Source organism: Elephas maximus, chromosome 17 (assembly GCF_024166365.1).
Source record: "Elephas maximus indicus isolate mEleMax1 chromosome 17, mEleMax1 primary haplotype, whole genome shotgun sequence".
Lineage (NCBI taxonomy): Eukaryota > Metazoa > Chordata > Mammalia > Proboscidea > Elephantidae > Elephas > Elephas maximus.
The window spans coordinates 89,648,863-89,672,485 of record NC_064835.1 but is presented as its reverse complement, the minus strand read 5'-3'; the positions used below and the strand labels follow the sequence as shown (position 1 = coordinate 89,672,485).

General features: G+C 49.4%; 2 protein-coding genes across 15 annotated transcripts in view; both read right to left on the bottom strand.

Moving 5' to 3' along the window:
- Positions 1–8,292, bottom strand: part of LOC126060746 (two pore calcium channel protein 1-like) — a 50,425-nt gene extending 42,133 nt beyond the window's left edge. For all 14 annotated transcript variants that reach the window (XM_049857002.1, XM_049857009.1, XM_049857011.1 and 11 more), the window contains exon 1: positions 7,678–8,292. In XM_049857002.1, coding sequence (XP_049712959.1) covers positions 7,678–7,752 — 75 coding nt within the window. In that variant the 5' untranslated portion in view covers positions 7,753–8,292. The remainder of the gene's footprint in view (positions 1–7,677) is intronic.
- On the bottom strand, positions 7,882–9,830 carry LOC126060312 (skin secretory protein xP2-like). The gene is made up of 3 exons (XM_049856377.1): positions 9,804–9,830; positions 8,213–9,664; positions 7,882–8,127 (listed from the first exon to the last, which is right to left on the bottom strand). The coding sequence occupies exons 1-3, from the start codon at positions 9,828–9,830 to the stop codon at positions 7,882–7,884; spliced, it is 1,725 nt and encodes a 574-aa protein (XP_049712334.1).
- Positions 9,831–23,623: the final 13,793 nt, after the last annotated feature.

Here is a 23,623-nt window from a genome sequence, read left to right as displayed (position 1 = left end):
GGCAGCTTTCCCACCTCCCTTCATTGGGGATTGTTATGGATTGAATTGTGTGCCCCAAAATGTGTTATAAACCTTAACCCCTATACCTGTGGATGTAATCCCATTTGAGAATGGGGCTTCTTAATTATGTTAATAGACCATAACAGTGTAGGCTGTGTCTTAAACCAATCACTTTTGAGATATAAAAGGAGCAGATTAGGCACCGAAGCAAGCAAGCAAGAATAGGGGAAAGATAGATGCCACGTGGAGATCTCCAAGGACCATCAAGAAGAATGCGAGAGAAGCTGAGACAAGGATTTTCTCCCGGAGCAGACAGAGTGCCTTCCCCTAGAGTCAGCACCCTGAACTCAGACTTCTAGACACCTAAATTGTGAGAAGATAAATTTCTGTTTGTTAAAGCCACCCACTTGTGGTATTACTGTTACAGCATCACTAAGAAACTAAGACAGGGATTCATCTCGAATTTCATTTCATGAAGACTAGCAATACCTGCAGCTTCAGTTCTCATATGGAAAGACTGTATGGAGAAAGTGGGGTTGAGAAGTGTATCATGGGCAATCCACAATATAGAAAGAAATTGTTGCCAGGCTAAGCTGGGGCACAGCAGCTGTGGCAAGAAGAGTGAGAGAATAGGTGCAATGTAGTGTTAGTATAAATACTTTGTGTCCCTTTATGCCAAAAGCTGCAAGCCAACAACCTACAGGCCAAGTTCAGCCGAAAGATGTGTTTCGTTTGGCCCAGAAAGTGCCTTTTGGATGTTGGCTACTAATTAAATTTTTTGTTAAAACTGGAACTTACACAAAAACTTGAACTTCTGGTTTCTCTGTAAAAGATCATAACACTGGTAATGCTGGGCTGTATTTCAGAAGGCTTTTGCTAACCACCCTAAAACATAGTCACCTGAACAAACACATTATTTTCCCAAGTTCTGTGGGTCAGCTGGCAGTTCTTCTGGTTGGGGCCAACTCAGCCATCTCTATATTCCTCTGGAGTTGAGTGGTCAAGGACAGCCTCACTCACATGTCTTGGCCATGTGCATCATCCAGCAGGCTAGCCAGGGCTCTTCCTCATGGTGGTGGTCAAAGGGTTCCCAAGAGCATCAGGAGAGCAAGGCTCAATGCACTTGTACTTTTCAGGCCACTGCTTGTGACATGTCTGCTAATGCCCCACTGGCCAAAGCAAGTCTCATGACCAAGCCCAGATTCGAAACCCATTGCCGTCTAATCGATTCTGATTCATAGCGACCCTATAAGACAGAGTAGAACTGCCCCCATACGGTTTCCAAGGAGCAGCTGGTGGATTCGAACTGCCGACCTTTTGGTTATTAGCAGACGAGCTCTTAACCACTACGCCACCAGGGCTCCAGTCCAGATTCAATGGGTGGCAAAATCAATCCTACTTTTTGATGTAAAGCTGCAAAGGCACACTGCAAAGGGGCATGAATCCAGGGATGGGAAGAGTTCGTGGCCACGACAGCGGCATCACTAGTGCTGCTGTCACCCAGTGTGGTAACTCATGGTATCACACCCTCACGGACCTCCTCCTGTACCAGGCCATACAGAATCTTTGTCGTTGTTGTTAGGTACTGTCAACTTCGTTCTGACTCATAGCGACCCTATGTACCACAGAACGAAACACTGCCTGGTCCTGCGCCATCCTTACAATCGTTGTTATGCTTGAGCCCATTGTTGCAACCACTGTGTCAATCCATCTCATTGAGGGTTTTCCTCTTTTCTGCTGACCCTGTACTTTACCAAGCCTGATGTCCTTCTCCAGGGACTGATCCCTCTTGATAACATGACCAAGTATGTAAGATGGCATAATAAAATCTATTAAGAAAATATTCTGCATCCCACCTTGGAGAGTGGCGTCTGGGATCTTAAACACTAGCAGGTGGCCATCTAAGATGCATCAATTGGTCTCAACCCACCTGGATTAAAGGAGGATGAAGAACACCAAGGACACAAGGTAATTACGAGCCCAAGAGGCAGAAAGGGCCACAGGAACCAGAGGCTACATCGGCCTGAGACCAGAAGAGCTAGATGGTGCCTGGCTACAACCTATGACTGCCCTGACAGGGAACACAACAGAGAACCCCTGAGGGAGCAGGACAGCAGTGGGAAGCGGGCCACAAATTCTCATAAATAGACCACACTTAATGGTCTGATTGAGACTAGAAGGGCCCTAGCGGTCATGGCCCCCAGACCTCTTGTTGGCCCAGGACAGGAACCATTCCCAGAGCCAACTCCTCAGACAGGGATTGGACTGGACAATGGGTTGGAGAGGGATGCTGGTGAGGAGTGAGCTTCTTGGATTAGGTGGACACTTGAGACTATGTTGGCATCTCCTGCCTGGAGGGGAGATGAGAAGGTGGAGGGGGTTAGAAGCTGGCGAAATGGACATGAAAAGAGAGAGTGGAAGGAGACAGCGGGCTGTCTCGTTGGGTGGGGGAGAGTAATTGGGAGTGTGTGTCTTAATGGGGAGTATGTAGCAAGGTGTATATAAGTTTTTGTGTGAAAGACTGACTTGATTTGTAAACTTTCACTTAAAGCACAATAAAAATTAAAAAACAAAAACAAAATATGTAAGACACAGTCTCACCATCCTTGCTTCTAAGGAGCATTCTGGTTGCACTTCTTCCAAGACAACAGAATCCTTAGTAATGTTTTTTGTACTAATGTTACTCGTAAATCGTAATTCCCGTATATCGCTCCTTCTTTTCCTTTAATTAATTCTTCGTTCTCAAAAAAGTTATTGATATAAGTTCACAAATAATAGTTATCACAATATTATAACTAAAACACCAGAAAATTTGACAAAATCAGCGACTACAAAAACCCCAGAAGCCACAAAAACAGCAGCAGGTGCTCGTAGACGCGAGGTGATTCCAGGTGTCATCGTGATGGGGTGATAGCGACAGCTCTGACTGGAGCGCATTACAAGGCTCACTGTGATGGGGCGACAACGACAGCTCTGACTGGAGCGCGTTACAAGGCTCACTGTGATGGGGCGACAACGACAGCTCTGACTGGAGCGCGCTACGAGGCTCACTGTGATGGGGCGACAACGACAGCTCTGACTGGAGCGCGTTACAAGGCTCACTGTGATGGGGCGACAACGACAGCTCTGACTGGAGCGCGTTACGAGGCTCACTGTGATGGGGCGACAACGACAGCTCTGACTGGAGCGCGTTACAAGGCTCACTGTGATGGGGCGACAACGACAGCTCTGACTGGAGCGCGTTACAAGGCTCACTGTGATGGGGCGACAACGACAGCTCTGACTGGAGCGCGTTACAAGGCTCACTGTGATGGGGCGACAACGACAGCTCTGACTGGAGCGCGTTACAAGGCTCACTGTGATGGGGCGACAACGACAGCTCTGACTGGAGCGCGTTACAAGGCTCACTGTGATGGGGCGACAACGACAGCTCTGACTGGAGCGCGTTACGAGGCTCACTGTGATGGGGCGACAACGACAGCTCTGACTGGAGCGCGTTACGAGGCTCACTGTGATGGGGCGACAACGACAGCTCTGACTGGAGCGCGTTACGAGGCTCACTGTGATGGGGCGACAACGACAGCTCTGACTGGAGCGCGTTACAAGGCTCACTGTGATGGGGCGACAACGACAGCTCTGACTGGAGCGCGTTACAAGGCTCACTGTGATGGGGCGACAACGACAGCTCTGACTGGAGCGCGTTACAAGGCTCACTGTGATGGGGCGACAACGACAGCTCTGACTGGAGCGCGTTACAAGGCTCACTGTGATGGGGCGACAACGACAGCTCTGACTGGAGCGCGTTACGAGGCTCACTGTGATGGGGCGACAACGACAGCTCTGACTGGAGCGCGTTACGAGGCTCACTGTGATGGGGCGACAACGACAGCTCTGACTGGAGCGCGTTACGAGGCTCACTGTGATGGGGCGATAACGACAGCTCTGACTGGAGCGCGTTACGAGGCTCACTGTGATGGGGCGACAACGACAGCTCTGACTGGAGCGCGTTACGAGGCTCACTGTGATGGGGCGACAACGACAGCTCTGACTGGAGCGCGTTACGAGGCTCACTGTGATGGGGCGACAACGACAGCTCTGACTGGAGCGCGTTACGAGGCTCACTGTGATGGGGCGACAACGACAGCTCTGACTGGAGCGCGTTACGAGGCTCACTGTGATGGGGCGACAACGACAGCTCTGACTGGAGCGCGTTACGAGGCTCACTGTGATGGGGCGACAACGACAGCTCTGACTGGAGCGCGTTACGAGGCTCACTGTGATGGGGCGATAACGACAGCTCTGACTGGAGCGCGTTACGAGGCTCACTGTGATGGGGCGACAACGACAGCTCTGACTGGAGCGCGTTACAAGGTTCAAAAAGTAAATTAGCATAGAGTTTCAGCCTGGTCAGTGTATGGGTACATGGAAGCTGGGCTTAGGAAAAATGTTTCTGTTGTTATAACTAACTTCGGGAATTTTTTTTTTTTTAATAATAAATTTCTTCTGAGATCCTGCACAGAAATTTTATAGACAGTCGTTTTGGTGTCTCCACCCCTGACAGTGTCACCTGCTGTGGTCTGTACCTCCCCAGTGACGTCACTGGTCCGTGATCAGCTGGAGGTGGACAACGGTGGATCTCTTTGGGCAAGGCACTGCCTTCCACATCACTACAAGCCACCCCCCATCTCCCGCCCCTAATCACTCCTACCTGGGCCCCTGGTTCATGTTGCTTCCTGACCCTTGTGGACATTTAGCTTGTAGTGGCCTGTAACTCTTTCCCAAGCCCTCCTGGGGGGCCATTTTCACCCTGCAAAGAGCTTCTCTACAAGCTGCTCTAAGGGAACACCAGGGGAATCAAGAGTCCAAAAACCTGGGTGAACAGGCTTAGAAGAAGAATGTTCAAGGAGAAGCGCATAAAGTTATCAGAGACGGGACACGGGACTGTCACAAAGAAACAGCACAGGACATGGCTCTCAGCTCTGCCTGCACATTTCAGTCAGCAAGTAGCTTTAAGTTACTGCTGCCCAGGCCACACCCAGACCAATTAAGCCAGAATCTCAGGAGAAGGGCCCGAACCCAGGTATGTTTCTAAAAGCTCCCAGGCAATTCTAACAAATGGTAAGGTTGAGAACCACCAGCACTGGCTTATTTCCATGTCAAAGCTGAGAGTGCTGGCAAATCTACCAAAGGAATGGATCGCCATCTCAACAGCTGCCAAAGAAACACCAGGCAGAGAAGAGTTCTAAAAACCTCCCAGAAAGGAGAGGGTGGACCTGCATTTCAGGCAGCTTCTTGCTAAGCCACCCCAAACTAACTTTTAAGTAAGGTTAACGAGAACAAACCGGCCACTGAGTGCCTGAGGGGAAAGGAGGGCCCTGTCTAGACGCTGCCTCTGGTGTAGTGACTCAATCATTTCTGATATCTCAGAAAGCAGGTGATTCTGCACCCGCTCACCTGGGGAGACCTTTGAAAGCACTAAGATACACTAAATGTCTGGCTCCTGAAGACACGCACTTGGCAAACCACTCACACAGGGATCAGCTAAACCTCTGCACTGTTTTCAGCCCTCCCTGCATTTCTGGGGATCTCCAGCTTTTTTTTTTTTTCCCAGCTATTTGTTTTTTACATTCTTTCCTTATTTAGACAAAGAAGTATTAAGTACACAGAAGACATCAATCTCAGACTAAAGGGATTTTCTTTCCAGAAAAGACCCTCGTGATCGCAGTTAGACCCACCAATCCATCATTTTGTGGGGGAGTGGGAAGCAAGGCCTGGCTTGGGTCACAGCTGGCAGTGAAAGGCTAGACCAAGGATCCTTTCCTCCCTCTCCTGTGCCTGCTCCCTCAAGGAATAGGGGACACCTGTTGGAAGTAGCCAAGACCCTTAGGAGACCAGCAGGCCATGGAGAGGGTGGCCAGTGTGCCAAGGCTTCTAACCCCCCAGGAAAACCTGCAGTTGGACCCTCTCAGCAGGCTACAGGAGCCGACGAGGAAGAGGCTGGCTTATCCCATACAGCCCAGGGGAGAAGACAGTTCAAGGATGAGAGAAGGATGGGACTGTAACACTCTTCGCCTCCCAAACTCCTCACAACAGAGAGGAAGTGCAGCACACCTGAAGGGACCTGAACAGACCTGAGGGGGCCTAAACAGACCTGAACTGACCTAAAGGGAGTTGAACAGATCTGTGGGGACCTGAAGGGACCTGAATGGACCTGAAGGGACATGAACAGAACTGAATGGACCTGAACAGACTTGAAGGGACCTGAAGGGGGCTGAATGGACCTGAAGGGAACTGAAGGGGCCTGAGCGGACCTGAAGGGAACTGAAGGGGCCTGACCGGACCTGAAGGGAGCTGAACAGAACTGAACAGACCTGAAGGGAGCTGAACAGACCTGAAAGGAACTGAACGGACCTGAGCAGACATGAGGGGACCTGAAGGAACCTGAACAGACCTAAAAGGACATGAAGGGAACTGAATGGACCTGAAGGGACCTGATAAGGGCGTGAGAGACTGGGAGGCTCCCTGTCAGTACCACGTCCCAGGCACTGTGCCCCAGGCCTCAAGCACGTTGTCTCCTATGTCTTCATGACTTCACAACCATAAGCCAAAACCCATTGCCCCCAAGTGAATTTCAACACACAGCAACCCTATAGGACAGAGTAGAACTTCCCCACACGGTTTCGGAGAAACAGCTGGTGGATTCAAACTGCCGACCTTTTGGTTAGGAGCCGAGCTCTTAACCACTGCGCCACCAGGGCTCCTCATGCCTCCAAAGTGGGTGTGGTTTACCATCTTCACCTTACAGTTGGGAAGCTAGAGGTTGGACAGGGACCGGCCCCAGCATCTTGGAAGGGCGGCTCCTTTGCCTGAATCAGAAGGCGGCCACCTGTCACTGCAGTCCTGCCTCCCTTTCCACTCTCTAAATTCGTGTCCAGTGAAAGGAAACAGCCCAGGAAGGGCAGCACAGAAGTTTCAAGTCTTCCTCAGAAGCTCAGGCCGTCGGGGCAAAAACAAACCAGGGCGGTCTGTGGAGCCCACCTGCTCCCGGCCGCGGGCATCTGAAAAGCAAGGGCTGCATCAGCACACTGGGGTCCCCATCCTGCCGGCTCCTTTCCAGACGTGTCCCTGCAGGGCGCCCGCTGGAGGCGGTTGTTTTCCTGCGTGGGCAGAACAAGACCAGGGACCCAACATCGAGACCCAGACGCTGCTCCCGGCTCGGCCCCCACCCGTGCAAGCCTGCTCTGGGCAGGCCTCCACAGCGCGGACTCGACAGGTCCCCTAAAGATTCCAAGAGGCGCGGCTGCCGCGGGGGCCGCAGAACCCACCGCTCCCCAGCCGCCTGTGCGCGCCTCGGCTAAAAGCCAGAGAGTGGGGGGCTCCCGGCAGGGGCCAGCCAGAACCAGGGCCAGAGAACTGAGGGTGCCTCCGGGCTAAGCGGGCTCCTGGCCTCGTGTCCCCACACAGGACGGGGGTCTGGCCTCATCCCCAGCGGCCCGAGCTGGTGTTTAGGGAGTTCACTTTCTACCCAGGAGCTCCGGGAGGCGTCGGGCGCTGGGAGGGGAGCCCCGAGGCCGGGAGGCGCTGCCGTCGGCGCTCGGCAGCCAGCCTTCGGGGTGTTCACCTCCCGCCCAAGTCTCGCTGGGGAAGGGAGGATATAGAGGGTCGGGCGCCCCTTACCTCCTGGGTGCACGACTCCTCTGAGGGCTGCGGGTCCCGGGCGCACAGCCCTGCGGCTGCGCGCGCCCTGGCCATGGTGGCTCCGCGCTCGGAGTGTGGATGCGCTGAGCCTCGGGGCCGCCGCGGTGGACTCTGCCCTGGGCGGCGGGAGGCTAGGCCTCGGGGGACTCGACTCTGTCCTTCACGTGACGGCGGCGGGCACGGTCAGCTGCACCCAGAGGGCAGGAACGGTGCGCGCCGGCTCGCGGGCTCTTGCGCTCCGGCTCCTTCCCGGCCGGGCCTCCGGGCCGTCCGCCAATCGGGGGCAGAGAGCGGATCGGATGGGGTGGGCAGCAGGAGGCGCAGGGGCAGCCGGGGAAAGACCTCGGGCTTGCAGCCGCGGGGTTTAGAGGCCACCGTGGCAAACGGCACCAGCTCTGTGCCCTTGGGCCCGTGATTGTGCCTAGCTTTCTAAACAGCGGTAAAATTAGGAAAAATACCTTCCTCCCAGGGCTGTTTTGAGAATTAAATGAGGTAATTTATGTGCAGTGGCTGCCGCTGGCTTGTGCTCAGCAGCAATTTGTCCTGCTGGGTTCCCAGAGCAGCTGGGTATGGACTCGGAGAGGGGCCCCAGAGCAGCTGCGTGTGGACCCGGAGAGGGGCCCCAGAGCAGCTGGGCGTGAACCCAGAGGGGGGCCCCAGAGCAGCTGGGCGTGGATTCGGAGAGGGGCCCCAGAGCAGCTGGGGTGGACCCGGAGGGGGGCCCCAGAGCAGCTGGGCGTGGACCGGGAGAGGGGCCCCAGAGCAGCTGGGTGTGGATTCGGAGAGGGGCCCCAGAGCAGCTGGGTGTGGACCAGGAGAGGGGCCCCAGAGGGGCTGGGTGTGGACCGGGAGAGGGGCCCCAGAGCGGCTGGGTGTGGACCCGGAGAGGGGCCCCAGAGCGGCTGGGTGTGGATTCGGAGAGGGGCCCCAGAGCAGCTGGGTGTGGACCAGGAGAGGGGCCCCAGAGCAGCTGGGTGTGGATTCGGAGAGGGGCCCCAGAGCAGCTGGGTGTGGACCAGGAGAGGGGCCCCAGAGGGGCTGGGTGTGGACCGGGAGAGGGGCCCCAGAGGGGCTGGGTGTGGACCCGGAGAGGGGCCCCAGAGCAGCTGGGTGTGGACCCGGAGAGGGGCCCCAGAGCAGCTGGGTGTGGATTCGGAGAGGGGCCCCAGAGCAGCTGGGTGTGGACCCGGAGAGGGGCCCCAGAGCAGCTGGGTGTGGATTCGGAGAGGGGCCCCAGAGCGGCTGGGTGTGGACCAGGAGAGGGGCCCCAGAGCAGCTGGGTGTGGACCGGGAGAGGGGCCCCAGAGGGGCTGGGTGTGGACCGGGAGAGGGGCCCCAGAGCGGCTGGGTGTGGACCCGGAGAGGGGCCCCAGAGCAGCTGGGTGTGGATTCGGAGAGGGGCCCCAGAGCAGCTGGGTGTGGACCCGGAGAGGGGCCCCAGAGCAGCTGGGTGTGGATTCGGAGAGGGGCCCCAGAGCGGCTGGGTGTGGACCCGGAGAGGGGCCCCAGAGCAGCTGGGTGTGGATTCAGAGAGGGGCCCCAGAGCAGCTGGGTGTGGACCAGGAGAGGGGCCCCAGAGGGGCTGGGTGTGGACCGGGAGAGGGGCCCCAGAGCGGCTGGGTGTGGACCCGGAGAGGGGCCCCAGAGCAGCTGGGTGTGGACCCGGAGAGGGGCCCCAGAGCAGCTGGGTGTGGATTCGGAGAGGGGCCCCAGAGCGGCTGGGTGTGGACCGGGAGAGGGGCCCCAGAGGGGCTGGGTGTGGACCGGGAGAGGGGCCCCAGAGCGGCTGGGTGTGGACCTGGAGAGGGGCCCCAGAGCGGCTGGGTGTGGACCGGGAGAGGGGCCCCAGAGGGGCTGGGTGTGGACCGGGAGAGGGGCCCCAGAGCGGCTGGGTGTGGACCTGGAGAGGGGCCCCAGAGCGGCTGGGTGTGGACTGGGAGGGGGCCCCAGAGCGGCTGGGTGTGGACTGGGAGAGGGGCCCCAGAGCGGCTGGGTGTGGACCTGGAGAGGGGCCCCAGAGCAACTGGGTGTGGACTCAGAGTGGGACCCCTGGTTGGAGGTGGCTAGAAAAAGCAGATGCCTTTGGAGAGAGGGCATAGATTTACCCTCTCCTTCAGTGCCCCCAGTTCCATCCTGGCCTGGAACTCAGGGTGCCAGAGCTGCTGAATTTTCAAGAGAACCCAGAAATCTAGACTTCCATAAGACTCTTTCTGATTTTTAAAATGTTGGCCTTGGATTTAATAACAATATTTGCCAGCCAACTCTGACATGGCAGTCTTGGGCTCCTATGCCTACCACCTTCACTGATACCTCCCAGAGAAAAAAGAGGCCTGGAGAGGCTTCTGGCCCTGGTCACCCAGCTGGAGGCATGGTGTCACTCTGGGTGGTTCATTGGGGCTCGATGCTAGACACTGATAGTGGCAAGGTCCAGGTCAGGGACTGTGGCAGGCAAAGTTATGGTATCCCCAAAGATCCCACACCCTAATTCCTGGGACTGTGGATCTATTACCTAGCACACCACAAGAGACTTTGCAGACATAATTAAGGTTACTAATCAGTTGATCTTAAAACAGGGAGATTATTCTGGGCTCATCATCCAGGTGGAAACCCTGGTGGCATAGTGGTTAAGTGCTACAGCTGCTAACCAAAAGGTAGGCAGTTTGAATCCGCCAGGCACTCCTTGGAAACTCTATAGGGTAGTTCTACTCTGTCCTATAGGGTCGCTATGAGTCGAAATTGACTTGACCGTAAGGGGTTTCGTTGGTTTTTATCGTCTAGGTGGCTCAATGGAATTGAGCCCTTAAAAGCAGAAGAGGAAGGCAGGAAGGAAGTCAGAGACAGTCCAAGAAGGAAAAGGGTTCAAGGTGCTGAGTATCAGTCCTGCTGCCTTGAAGATGGGCTGGGGCTGGCGGGAGTGGGGGTACACTGCAAGGAACTGAATTCTGCAATCAACCTGAATGAGCTGGGACGCCAGTTCTTCCCCAGAAAGGAGCACACCCCTGCCAATACATTTATTTCAGTCATTGAGACCCGAAGCAGAGAATCCAGCCAGGACTTGCCACATCTGACCTACAGACTGTGAGATAATAAATGGGTTTTCTTTTAAGCCCCTAAGTTTGTGGCACTTTGTGTTGCACCAGCAGAAGACTAAGACAAGACACCGGCTTGCGTTTCAGGGCTGACATTGTGTTCTAGCCCGGAGTCCCGCCTGCAACGAGAGTGCATGGGGACCCAGTTCCCTAGTGGGGACGGCCAGGCACTGAATCTGCCCCACCCCCCTCGGTTTTTCCCGCTCAACTCTAACAGCACATCTCTGCGAAGCCTTCCTCTACTTCTCCAGCCAAAGGATCGCTTCCTGTCTGTGCCCCCAGCCTCTTCATGAAAACCACCACCCCGACTGCAGTATCTGTCTGAGTATGTCACCCTACCCCACTGCACCACACCTAGAGGAGAAGGGGACAGGAAACCTCTGTCTTTGAAGCCCCAGCTCCTAGCCCAGAGCAGACATGTTCTAAAGCAAAATTCACACCAGCTTGTAACCAACAATCTGTGTCTACAGGGTGTCTGAAGTAAGTACTTGTCACTGTTTATTGTGCGGGTTCCCATTTCTATTCCATGGAGCTCGGTGCTACAGTGGCTGAGATTTGTGGCTGCTAACCAAAAGGTCGAAGTTCAAATCCCAGCTGCTCCTTGGAAACCCTATGGGGCAGCTCTAACCTGTCCGATAGGATTGGAATCAACTTGACAGCTTAGGGTTTGATTTTTTTCTTTATTATTCCAAGTAGTGACTTATGGAATGGTTGTTTTATGTCAGGGTCTTTTAAAATAGCTTTTTTCTTTTTCTTTTGTTAAAATAGAAATGTACTGACTGTGAAGAGTTGAATCATCTGGTCAGAGGTGACCGTGGCCGGAGGCTTCCGGTGGACACGTCTGGTCAGAGGTGACCGTGGCCGGAGGCTTCCGGTGGACACGTCTGGTCAGAGGTGACCGTGGCCGGAGGCTTCCGGTGGACACGTCTCGTCAGAGGTGACCGTGGCCGGAGGCTTCCGGTGGACACGTCTGGTCAGAGGTGACCGTGGCCGGAGGCTTCCGGTGGACACGTCTGGTCAGAGGTGGCCGTGGCCGGAGGCTTCCGGTGGACACGTCTGGTCAGAGGTGACTGTGGCTGGAGGCTTCTGCTGGACATCCTTCTCCACATCTACACGCAAGCATGTAGTTCTGCACAAGTGGGGTTCCAGCCCACACTGCAGACACTGCTGACCGCGATGACCCCGATGTCCACACCTCTCCCGCCAGGAACCCAGACAGGGCTAGGTAACCACCCTGGCTCCCTCTGGGGAGAACGCTGCTTCGGCAGAGCCAAGCCACACAGGCCGTTTTCCTGGCAACTGTTACCAGTCTAAGGGAAGTGCATGACTTAGTTGGCTTGGCCTGATTCAAAAGAAGCTTGTGCTACAAGCTTAAAGGCTTCCTTTCTCTTCCCCATCCCGCTCCCGCATCTCCTATGGATGTAAATAAAACACTGGCACCATCTTGAGACTAGCCTTGGCTGGAGATGCAGAGAGATGTAAAGACTCCAGGTTTCCTTCTGCTGGCTCCTGGGAGAGGCTGCTTTAGATACCTCCCTCCCGGACCCATCTGACCTCGGAATTACCTGGGCTTGGAAGAAGGAAAGAGATTGAGTTTGGAGGATTCCCTGACTCTCTTTCTATGAGGTCATTTCCAGCTGGCGTGCCCTTCTTCTCTCAGGACATATGACCATGCTGCACCAAGCCCCGCATTCAGAGGGCCCCATGCTTGGGGTTTAATGCTTTGCAATTGCCATTTTGAAATTCTCAGTAATTTTATCTTTTTTTTTTTTTTTTTATAATAACTTTTATTAAGCTTCAAGTGAACGTTTACAAATCCAATCAGTCTGTCACATATAAGTTTACATACATCTCACTCCCTACTCCCACTTACTCTCCCCGTCTTGAGTCAGCCCTTTCAGTCTCTCCTTTCTTGACAATTTTGCCGGCTTCCCTCTCTCTCTATCCTCCCATACCCCCTCCAGACAAGAGTTGCCAACACAATCTCAAGTGTACACCTGATATAATTAGCTCACTCTTCATCAGCGTCTCTCTCCCACCCGCTGACCAGTCCCTTTCATGTCTGATGAGTTGTCTTCAGGGATGGTTCCCGTCCTGTGTCAACAGAAGGTCTGGAGAGCATGACCGCCGGGATTCCTCCAGTCTCAGTCAGACCATTAAGTTTGGTCTTCTTATGAGAATTTGGGGTCTGCATCCCACTGCTCTCCTGCTCCCTCAGGGGTCCTCTGCTGAGCTCCCTGTCAGGGCAGTCATCGATTGTGGCCGGGCACCAACTAGTTCTTCTGGTCTCAGGATGATGTAGGTCTCTGGTTCATGTGGCCCTTTCTGTCTCTTGGGCTCTTAGTTGTCATGTGGGCTTGGTGTTCTTCATTTTCCTTTGCTCCAGGTGGGTTGAGACCAATTGCTGCGTCTTAGATGGCTGCTTGTTAGCATTTAAGACCCCAGACGCCACATTTCAAAGTGGGATGCAGAATGATTTCATAATAGAATTATTTTGCCAATTGACTTAGAAGTCCCCGCAAACCATGTTCCCCAGACCCCCGCGCTTGCTCCGCTGAGCTTTGAAGCATTCATTTTATCCCGGAAACTTCTTTGCTTTTGGTCCAGTCCAATTGAGCTGACCTTCCATGTATTGAGAGTTGTCTTTCCCTTCACCTAAAGCAGTTCTTATCTACTGATTAATCAATAAAAAAACCCTCTCCCACCCTCCCTCCCTCCCCCCCTCGTAACCACAAAAGTATGTGTTCTTCTCAGGTTTACTATTTCTCAAGATCTTATAATAGTGGTCTTATACAGTATTTGTCCTTTTGCCTCTGACTCATTTCGCTCAGCATAATGCCTTCCAGGTTCCTCCATGTTATGAAATGTTTCAGAGATTCGTCACTGTTCTTTATCGATGCGTAGTATTCCATTGTGTGAATATACCACAATTTATTTACCCATTCATCCGTTGATGGACACCTTGGTTGCTTCCAACTTTTTGCTATTGTAAACAGAGCTGCAATAAACATGGGTGTGCATATATCTGTTTGTATGAAGGCTCTTGTATCTCTAGGGTATATTCCGAGGAGTGGGATTTCTGGGTTGTATGGTAGTTCTATTTCTAACTGTTTAAGATAACGCCAGATAGATTTCCAAAGTGGTTGTACCATTTTACATTCCCACCAGCAGTGTATGAGAGTTCCAATCTCTCCGCAGCCTCTCCAACATTTATTATTTTGTGTTTTTTGGATTAATGCCAGCCTTGCTGGTGTGAGATGGAATCTCATCGTAGTTTTAATTTGCATTTCTCTAATGGCTAATGATCGAGAGCATTTTCTCATGTATCTGTTGGCTGCCTGAATATCTTCTTTAGAGAAATGTGTGTTCATATCCTTTGCCCACTTCTTGATTGGGTTGTTTGTCTTTTTGTGGTTGAGTTTTGACAGAATCATGTAGATTTTAGAGATCAGGCGCTGGTCGGAGATGTCATAGCTGAAAATTCTTTCCCAATCTGTAGGTGGTCTTTTTACTCTTTTGGTGAAGTCTTTAGATGAGCATAGGTGTTTGATTTTTAGGAGCTCCCAGTTATCGGGTTTCTCTTCATCATTTTTGGTAATGTTTTGTATTCTGTTTATACCTTGTATTAGGGCTCCTAGGGTTGTCCCAATTTTTTCTTCCATGATCTTTATCGTTTTAGTCTTTATGTTTAGGTCTTTGATCCACTTGGAGTTAGTTTTTGTGCATGGTGTGAGGTATGGGTCCTGTTTCATTTTTTTGCAAATGGATATCCAGTTATGCCAGCACCATTTGTTAAAAAGGCTTTCTTTTCCCCAGTTAATTGACACTGGTCCTTTGTCAAATATCAGCTGCTCATACGTGGATGGATCTATGTCTGGGTTCTCAATTCTGTTCCATTGGTCTATGTGTCTGTTGTTGTACCAATACCAGGCTGTTTTGACTACTGTGGCTGTATAATAGGTTCTGAAGTCAGGTAAGGTGAGGCCTCCCACTTTCTTCTTCTTTTTCAGTAGTGCTTTGCTTATCCGGGGCTTTTTTCCCTTCCATATGAAATTGGTGATTTGTTTCTCTATCCCCTTAAAATATGACATTGGAATTTGGATCGGAAGTGCGTTAAATGTATAGATGGCTTTTGGTAGAATAGACATTTTTACTATGTTAAGTCTTCCTATCCATGAGCAAGGTATGTTTTTCCACTTAAATATGTCCTTTTGAATTTCTTGTAGTAGAGCTTTGTAGTTTTCTTTGTATAGGTCTTTTACATCCTTGGTAAGATTTATTCCTAAGTATCTTATCTTCTTGGGGGCTACCGTGAATGGTATTGATTTGGTTATTTCCTCTTCGGTGTTCTTTTTGTTGATGTAGAGGAATCCAAGTGATTTTTGTATGTTTATTTTATAACCTGAGACTCTGCCAAACTCTTCTATTAGTTTCAGTAGTTTTCTGGAGGATTCCTTAGGGTTTTCTGTGTATATAATCATGTCATCTGCAAATAGTGATAACTTTACTTCTTCCTTGCCAATCCGGATACCTTTTATTTCTTTGTCTAGCCTGATTGCCCTGGCTAAGACTTCCAACACGATGTTGAATAAGAGCGGTGATAAAGGGCATCCTTGTCTGGTTCCCGTTCTCAAGGGAAATGCTTTCAGGTTCTCTCCATTTAGAGTGATATTGGCTGTTGGCTTTGCATAGATGCCCTTTATTATGTTGAGGAATTTTCCTTCAATTCCTATTTTGGTAAGAGTTTTTATCATAAATGGGTGTTGGACTTTGTCAAATGCCTTTTCTGCATCAATTGATAAGATCATGTGGTTTTTGTCTTTTGTTTTATTTATGTGATGGATTACATTAATGGTTTTTCTGATATTAAACCAGCCTTGCATACCTGGTATAAATCCCACTTGATCAGGGTGAATTATTTTTTTGATGTGTTGTTGGATTCTATTGGCTAGAATTTTGTTGAGGATTTTTGCATCAATGTTCATGAGGGATATAGGTCTATAATTTTCTTTTTTTGTAATGTCTTTACCTGGTTTTGGTATCAGGGAGATGGTGGCTTCATAGAATGAGTTGGGTAGTATTCCGTCATTTTCTATGCTTTGGAATACCTTTAGTAGTAGTGGTGTTAACTCTTCTCTGAAAATTTGGTAGAACTCTGCAGTGAAGCCGTCCGGGCCAGGACTTTTTTTTGTTGGGAGTTTTTTGATTACCGTTTCAATCTCTTTTTTTGTTATGGGTCTATTTAGTTGTTCTGCTTCTGAATGTGTTAGTTTAGGTAGGTAGTGTTTTTCAAGGAATTCATCCATTTCTTCTAGGTTTTCAAATTTGTTAGAGTACAATTTTTCATAATAATCTGAAATGATTCTTTTAATTTCATTTGGTTCTGTTGTGATGTGGTCCTTCTCATTTCTTATTCGGGTTATTTGTTTCCTTTCCTGTATTTCTTTAGTCAGTCTAGCCAATGGTTTATCAATTTTGTTAATTTTTTCAAAGAACCAGCTTTTGGCTTTGTTAATTCTTTCAATTGTTTTTCTGTTCTCTAATTCATTTAGTTCAGCTCTAATTTTTATTATTTGTTTTCTTCTGGTGCCTGATGGATTCTTTTGTTGCTCACTTTCTATTTGTTCAAGTTGTAGGGACAGTTCTCTGATTTTGGCTCTTTCTTCTTTTTGTATGTGTGCATTTATTGATATAAATTGACCTCTGAGCACTGCTTTTGCTGTGTCCCAGAGGTTTTGATAGGAAGTATTTTCATTCTCGTTGCTGTCTATGAATTTCCTTATTCCCTCCTTGATGTCTTCTATAACCCAGTCTTTTTTCAGGAGGGTATTGTTCATTTTCCAAGTATTTGATTTCTTTTCCCTCGTTCTTCTGTTATTGATCTCTAGTTTTATTGCCTTGTGGTCTGAGAAGATGCTTTGTAATATTTCGATGTTTTGGACTCTGCAAAGGTTTGTTTTATGACCTAATATGTGGTCTATTCTAGAGAATGTTCCATGTGCGCTAGAAAAAAAAGTGTATTTTGCAGCAGTTGGGTGGAGAGTTCTGTATAAGTCAATGAGGTCAAGTTGGTTGATTGTTGTAATTAGATCTTCCGTGTCTCTGTTGAGCTTCTTACTGGATGTCCTGTCCTTCTCCGAAAGGGGTGTGTTGAAGTCTCCTACTATAATTGTGGAGGTATCTATCTCGCTTTTCAGTTCTGTTAAAATTTGATTTATATATCTTGCAGCCCTGTCATTGGGTGCGTAAATATTTAATATGGTTATGTCTTCCTGATCAATTGTCCCTTTTATCATTATATAGTGTCCTTCTTTATCCTTTGTGGTGGATTTAAGTCTAAAGTCTATTTTGTCAGAAATTAATATTGCTACTCCTCTTCTTTTTTGCTTATTGTTTGCTTGATATACTTTTTTCCATCCTTTGAGTTTTAGTTTGTTTGTGTCTCTAAGTCTAAGGTGTGTCTCTTGTAGGCAGCATATAGATGGATCGTGTTTCTTTATCCAGTCTGTGACTCTCTGTCTCTTTATTGGTGCATTTAGTCCATTTACATTCAGGGTAATTATAGATAAATAAGTTTTTAGTGCTGTCATTTTGATGCCTTTTTATGTGTGTTGTTGACAATTTCATTTTTCCACATACTTTTTTGTGCTGAGGCGTTTTTCTTAGTAAATTGTGAGATCCTCACTTTCATAGTGTTTGACTTTATGTTAGTTGAGTCGTTACGTTTTTCTTGGTTTTTGTCTTGAGTTATAGAGTTGTTATACCTTTTTGTGGTTACCTCATTATATACCCCTATTTTTCTAAGTAAAAACCTAACTTGTATTGTTCTATATCGCCTTGTATCACTCTCCATATGGCAGTTCAATGCCTCCTGTATTTAGTCCCTCTTTTTGATTATTGTGATCTTTTACCTATTGACTTCCATGATTCCCTGTTATGTGTATTTTTTTTTTAATTAATCTTAATTTGTTTGTTTTTGTGATTTCCCTATTTGAGTTGATATCAGGACGTTCTGTTTTGTGACCTTGTGTTGTGCTGATATCTGATATTATTGGTTCTCTGACCAAACAATATCCTTTAGTATTTCTTGTAGCTTTGGTTTGGTTTTTGCAAATTCTCTAAACTTGTGTTTGTCTGTAAATATCTTAATTTCGCCTTCATATTTCAGAGAGAGTTTTGCTGGATATATGATCCTTGGTTGGCAGTTCTTCTCCTTCAGTGTTCTGTATATGTCGTCCCATTCCCTTCTTGCCTGCATGGTTTCTGCTGAGTAGTCAGAACATATTCTTATTGATTCTCCCTTGAAGGAAACCTTTCTTTTCTCCCTGGCTGCTTTTAAAATTTTCTGTTTATCTTTGGTTTTGGTGAGTTTGATGATAATATGTCTTGGTGTTTTTCTTTTTGGATCAATCTGAAATGGGGTTCGATGAGCATCTTGGATAGATATCCTTTCGTCTTTCATGATGTCAGGGAAGTTTTCTGTCAGAAGTTCTTCAACTATTTTCTCTGTGTTTTCTGTCCCCCCTCCCTGTTCTGGGACTCCAATCACCCGCAGGTTATCCTTCTTGATAGAGTCCCACATAATTCTTAGGGTTTCTTCATTTTTTTTAATTCTTTTATCTGATTTTTTTTCAGCTATGTTGGTGTTGATTCCCTGGTCCTCCAGATGTCCCAGTCTGCATTCTAATTGCTCGAGTCTGCTCCTCTGACTTCCTAGTGCGTTGTCTAATTCTGTTATTTTATTGTTAATCTTTTGGATTTCTACATGTTGTCTCTCTATGGATTCTTGCAACTTATTAATTTTTCCAGTATGTTCTTGAATAATCTTTTTGAGTTCTTCAACAGTTTTATCAGTGTGTTCCTTGGCTTTTTCTGCAGATATCCTAATTTCATTTGTGATATCATTAAGCATTCTGTAAATTAGTTTTTTATATTCTGTATCTGATAATTCCAAAATTGTATCTTCATTTGGGAAAGATTTTGATTCTTTTGTTTGGGGAGTTGGAGAAGCTGTCACGGTCTGCTTCTTTAAGTGGTTTGATATGGATTGTTGTCTCCGAGCCATCACTGGGAAACTAGTTTTTCCAGAAAATCCGCTAAAAAAAAAACTGCAGTCAGATCCCTATCAGAGTTCTCCCTCTGGCTCAGGCTATTCAGATGTTAATGAAGCCGCCTGGGGAGGGTGGGGGAGGGAACAGAGAGATAGGAGAGTAGCACCTCAGAATATAGCCAGAGTTGCTTGTCTTGCTTGGAAAGACTATTATATCTGAGATTCCCGCGGGCGCGTCGCCTATGTGTGCTGTCTGTGTGGAGATTGCCCCCGGGGGGTCTGGCCCGCTGGAGTCACGGTCAGATCCTCCGCTTCCAGCCCCACGCCCAGCGTCAAGGCTCCCCTACTGGGACGGTGCACTCTCGACTCCAAAATCAGTCGCTGCCTCCCGGGGACTTCTCGTCCCTCCAGCCGCGTGGCCGTGCCGCCCCCGTGAACCAGGTGGGCCCCCTCCCGGGGTTAGTTCAGATGGGTGGAGTAGCTCCCCGTGCTTGTGCCGCGACCGAGTGTCCCGGCTGGAACGCTGTTCTCCCCGCTCCAATACCAGTCGCTGCCTCCCGGGGACTTCTCCTACCGGCTGCGTCCCACGCCGCCCGTGCGACCCGGATGGTCACCTTCCCGGGGTTAGTTCAGGGGGTGGAGCAACTCTCCGTGTTTATGGCGTACCTGCGTGCAGTCCAAATCCCTGTGGGACGGTTCCCCGGCTCGGGTGCTGCTCTTTCTGCTCCAAGATCAGTCACTGCCTCCCGGGGACTTCTCCTAACGGCTGCGTCCCACGCCGCCCGTGGAACCGGCTAGTCCCCCTCCCGGGGTTAGTTCAGGGGGGTGGAGCAGGTCTCTGTGCTTGTGCCGTACCTGACTGGTATGCTGGCTCCAGGCTCTGGAAACAATCGCTGCTTCCCCGTATTAGTTCGTTCTCCGTCTCTAAATCTGTGTTTGTTGTTCAGGGTTCGTAGATTGTTATGTATGTGATCGATTCACTTGTTTTTCCGTGTCTTTGTTGTAAGAGGGATCCGAGGTAGCGTCTGCCTAGTCCGCCATCTTGGCTCCGCCCCCCCCAGTAATTTTATCTTTGAATTTATATTTCATAATGAAGTCCAGTGGGACAATGGAAAACGTGCCAGGGCTTAGAAACTAGCTCGTATGCAGTTCCACCTACCACCATCTTCCCACCTCGGGATGGGCTCTCAGCCACCCACTATCCTGCCCCAGCCCTGCCTGGCCTCCTCCCTGACCCCCTCAGCTACCAGTACTGCCCTCCAGGGGTCTGGGTGTGGGTGCAGGGAGGTCAGGTGCATGCACCCTGTGGCATCTCTCATGGGTAGGACATAGCAGTGTCTGTCCCTCCCCAGGCTGGCTATGTCGCAGCATGTTAGGTGGGTGACTCAGCAGGGGCAAGCCTCTGGCCTATCCTTGACTCAGATATTGAGCACAGAGTCCTGGCACAGAGGATGCAACCCCTTGTGGGGCGCCTGTCCCTTGTGGGTGTGGGCCGTAGGCATGAGAGAATAAGGGAAGCCTGACTCTACCTGCCCCCCCGTAAGTGCATGCCATGTCAGGGGAACCCCACAACCAGTGGGGTGTGTGCTGAGACACAGAAGAAGGGCCCCCAGACAGCTGCCCCCATAATAGCCAGCATTCGTCATCATGGAACCAATATGTAGTTTCTGCTAGTTACCAACTAAACACATTCCCAGTGTAGATTCCAGAAATGAATGGGGAAAAACCATGGGATGGGGCCTTGATCCCTGAACCAGCGCGTGTCTCCAACTGTCACCTGACCTCCATAAGCTCCTACTCTGTCTTGTGGGCCATGGTGGCACTTTGGGGCTCCAGAACTCTTCATAAGAGTCTTAGTCTGGGTTCTCTAGAGGAGCAAAACCTGCAAAACATATATATAAATATACAGAGAGAGATTTACTTCAAGGAAATAGCTTACAGAATTGTGAGGAAATGGCTCGGGCAATTGTGGGGGCTGCCAAGTCCCAAATCGTTGGGTCGGGGGCAGGCCATGCCTTCAGCTGAAGTTCCAAGAATCAGAGGTCAGGGGATGAGACGAATGCAGGGTTGAGAGAGAGTGAGCTTTGCCAGAACATTCATTTACATATTGGAGGCAGTCCACACCCCCCAAAAAACTTTCCTTTCAACTAATATAGGCTGCTCACATCAGATCGCGGTATGGAAAGTGATTTTATTACATTACGTTATGGAAGACCTCCTAGGAGCACCTGCCAAACTACTGAAAATCATAGCCTATCCAAGTTAACACATAACATTAACCACACGAAGTTTGGAGCTAGTGTCTAACAACCCAGGGAAGGACTGGGTATCTCCCTTCCCCAGTGCACAGTCCCCGGTGAATGGTGGCAGGTCCCCCTGAGAAAACCATGGAGGAAGAGTCACAATGTACATCTGTGACCAAACAGCAGGACTTTTCCTCAAAGGGACTCAGCCTCCACCTCAGTCAAGGGCATCTGGGCCTGTGGCCTGGCTTAGGCTGGGAACTAGGAAACCTGCCATGAATCTCCGCTGTGGCCACCTGACTCAGATGTCTGCCTAACAGACCAGAATTATTCTGCCTACATACATATTGAATGTACCATGGACTGCCAGAAAAAGGAACAAACCTGTCTTGGAAGTACAGCCAGAATGGTCCTTAGAATCGAGGATGGTGAGACTTCATCTCATGTGCTTTGACATGTTAACAGAAGGAACCAATCCCTGGAGAAGGACATCATGCTCGGTAAAGTGGAGTGTCAGCGAGAAAGAGGAAGATTTCAATTAGATGGGCTGACCCAGTGGCTGCAACAATGAGCTCAAATATAACCATGATTGTGAGGATGGTACAGGACCAGGCAGTGTTTTGTTCCGTCCTGCATAAAGTCTCTATGAATTGGAACTGACTCAATGGTACCTAACAACATATATGTAAAACAGTAGGTTCCACAAACTACTTCATTACCAGGACCTAGATGCCACAGAGGAGTCCCTGGGTGGTGCCAATAGTTAATATACTCACCTGCTAACCGAAAGGTTGGCGGTTCAACTCTACCCAGAGGTGCCTTAGAACAAAGCCCTGGCAATCAAATTCCAAAATATCAGACATTGAAAACCCTATAGAGCACAGTTGTACTCTGACACACATGGGATCGCCATGGGTTGGGGTTGACTTGGTGGCAACTGGTCGCAGTCACAGTCAGATGCCATAGATGCCTGCTGATCGAAACACTCTGATAAGCACTCTATGCGTTATTGTGATCTCTGACAATTAAGCATCGCCACTGGCCTCTACCACACCAGGATTCCATTAAGATCAGGGAACACAAATTCACCTCAGCATCCCAGGACTAGAAACAATGGGGCTATTACACCCCTAGGTCCAAGGAATTGTGGGGGTGTGGGAGTAATTACGAGAATGCAGAAGGAGAAAGTCTTGTAGAGAGAGACGGTTGCCTTAAAAGAGCAGTGACTTTCAGCTCAGGGACACAGCCAGTGCCAGATGACCCTGAACGGAGAGGCTCGGGGGCACAAACATTTAAATTCACTCTCCTTCTTTCCTCCAGTATCCTTCAGAAGCTCCCCTTGGATAAAACCAACCAGAAGCCAGAGGGCAAAGGAGCCCACCGATGTGGCTCAATAGGTCAGCCTCCTGAGGCAGAGACAGAATGGATACAGGGTGGAGAATACAGGGCGTAAGTTTGGACATGTTGAGACAGAGAGCCTGTGGGACATTCATGCCCAGCAGGCATTTGGCAATATGCACCTAGTAGTTAAAATAGAAGATAGGGAAACAGAGATTTGGAAGAGTGGAATAGAATATTCTAGGTGGAATATGTAGAGGGAGAAGAAATAGGGTAAAGACCAAACCAAAACCAAACCCAGTGCCGTCGAGTCGATTCCAACTCATAGTGACCCTATAGGACAGAGTAGAACTGCCCCATAGAGTTTCCAAGGAGCGCCTGGCAGATTTGAACTGCTGACCATTTGGTTAGCAGCTGTAGCACTTAACCACTAAGCCACCAGGGTTTCCAAAGACACTACTTGGAAAAACAGCAAAACCTGAGGGATAGGCAGAAGATGAGTCAAGGAGAGGGTGAGCAAGACACAGAGAGGAAGAGGGAGAGAGGGAGAGGGAGAGAGAGGAAGATAGAGAGAGAGGGAGAAGGAGATAGAAGGAGGAGAGAGAGAGGAAGAGGGAGGGGGAGGGAGAGATGGAGAACACAGGATTGAATAGAGAGCTAGAAGGAGAACTCAGAGATGTCTAGGAAATAAAGTGTAGAAACAGAAAATTTTAAGTCCTATCTTCTTTAATTCAGTCCTGGCTAGAAATCAAACTGCATCCAGAAGCTGTCTTAGCAGTTGTAAAGAACAGGAGAAAACAGGAGATTGTTGGCACAGAGGCTTTGAGGAACTGAGATCTTGCCATGTAGCCGAAAGTGAAAGAAAGGAAATGATGGTAAAATATGTGCCTTAAATAGTAACAGCTGTTACGGGAAAAACTTATTTTCAGTTTCTTAAATTTTTTTCTCCTATAATTGTTTAGTCTCTTGGTAAAATTCAGTTCTGCCAATTTTTAAAATCTGTTTTTCTCTTAATCTCTTCAATTCGTGAAATCCAATGCAATTTAGACATTTCTAAAGCATTATGTACCCGATAATGATGCATAATTACTTGCCTTAATGCTTTCCACATTACTGTTAAATAAAATACTGTTATCCTGGGACCAGAAGAACTAGATGGTGCCCAGCTACCACTACCACAACAGACTTTGTCTTGGTTGTCTAGT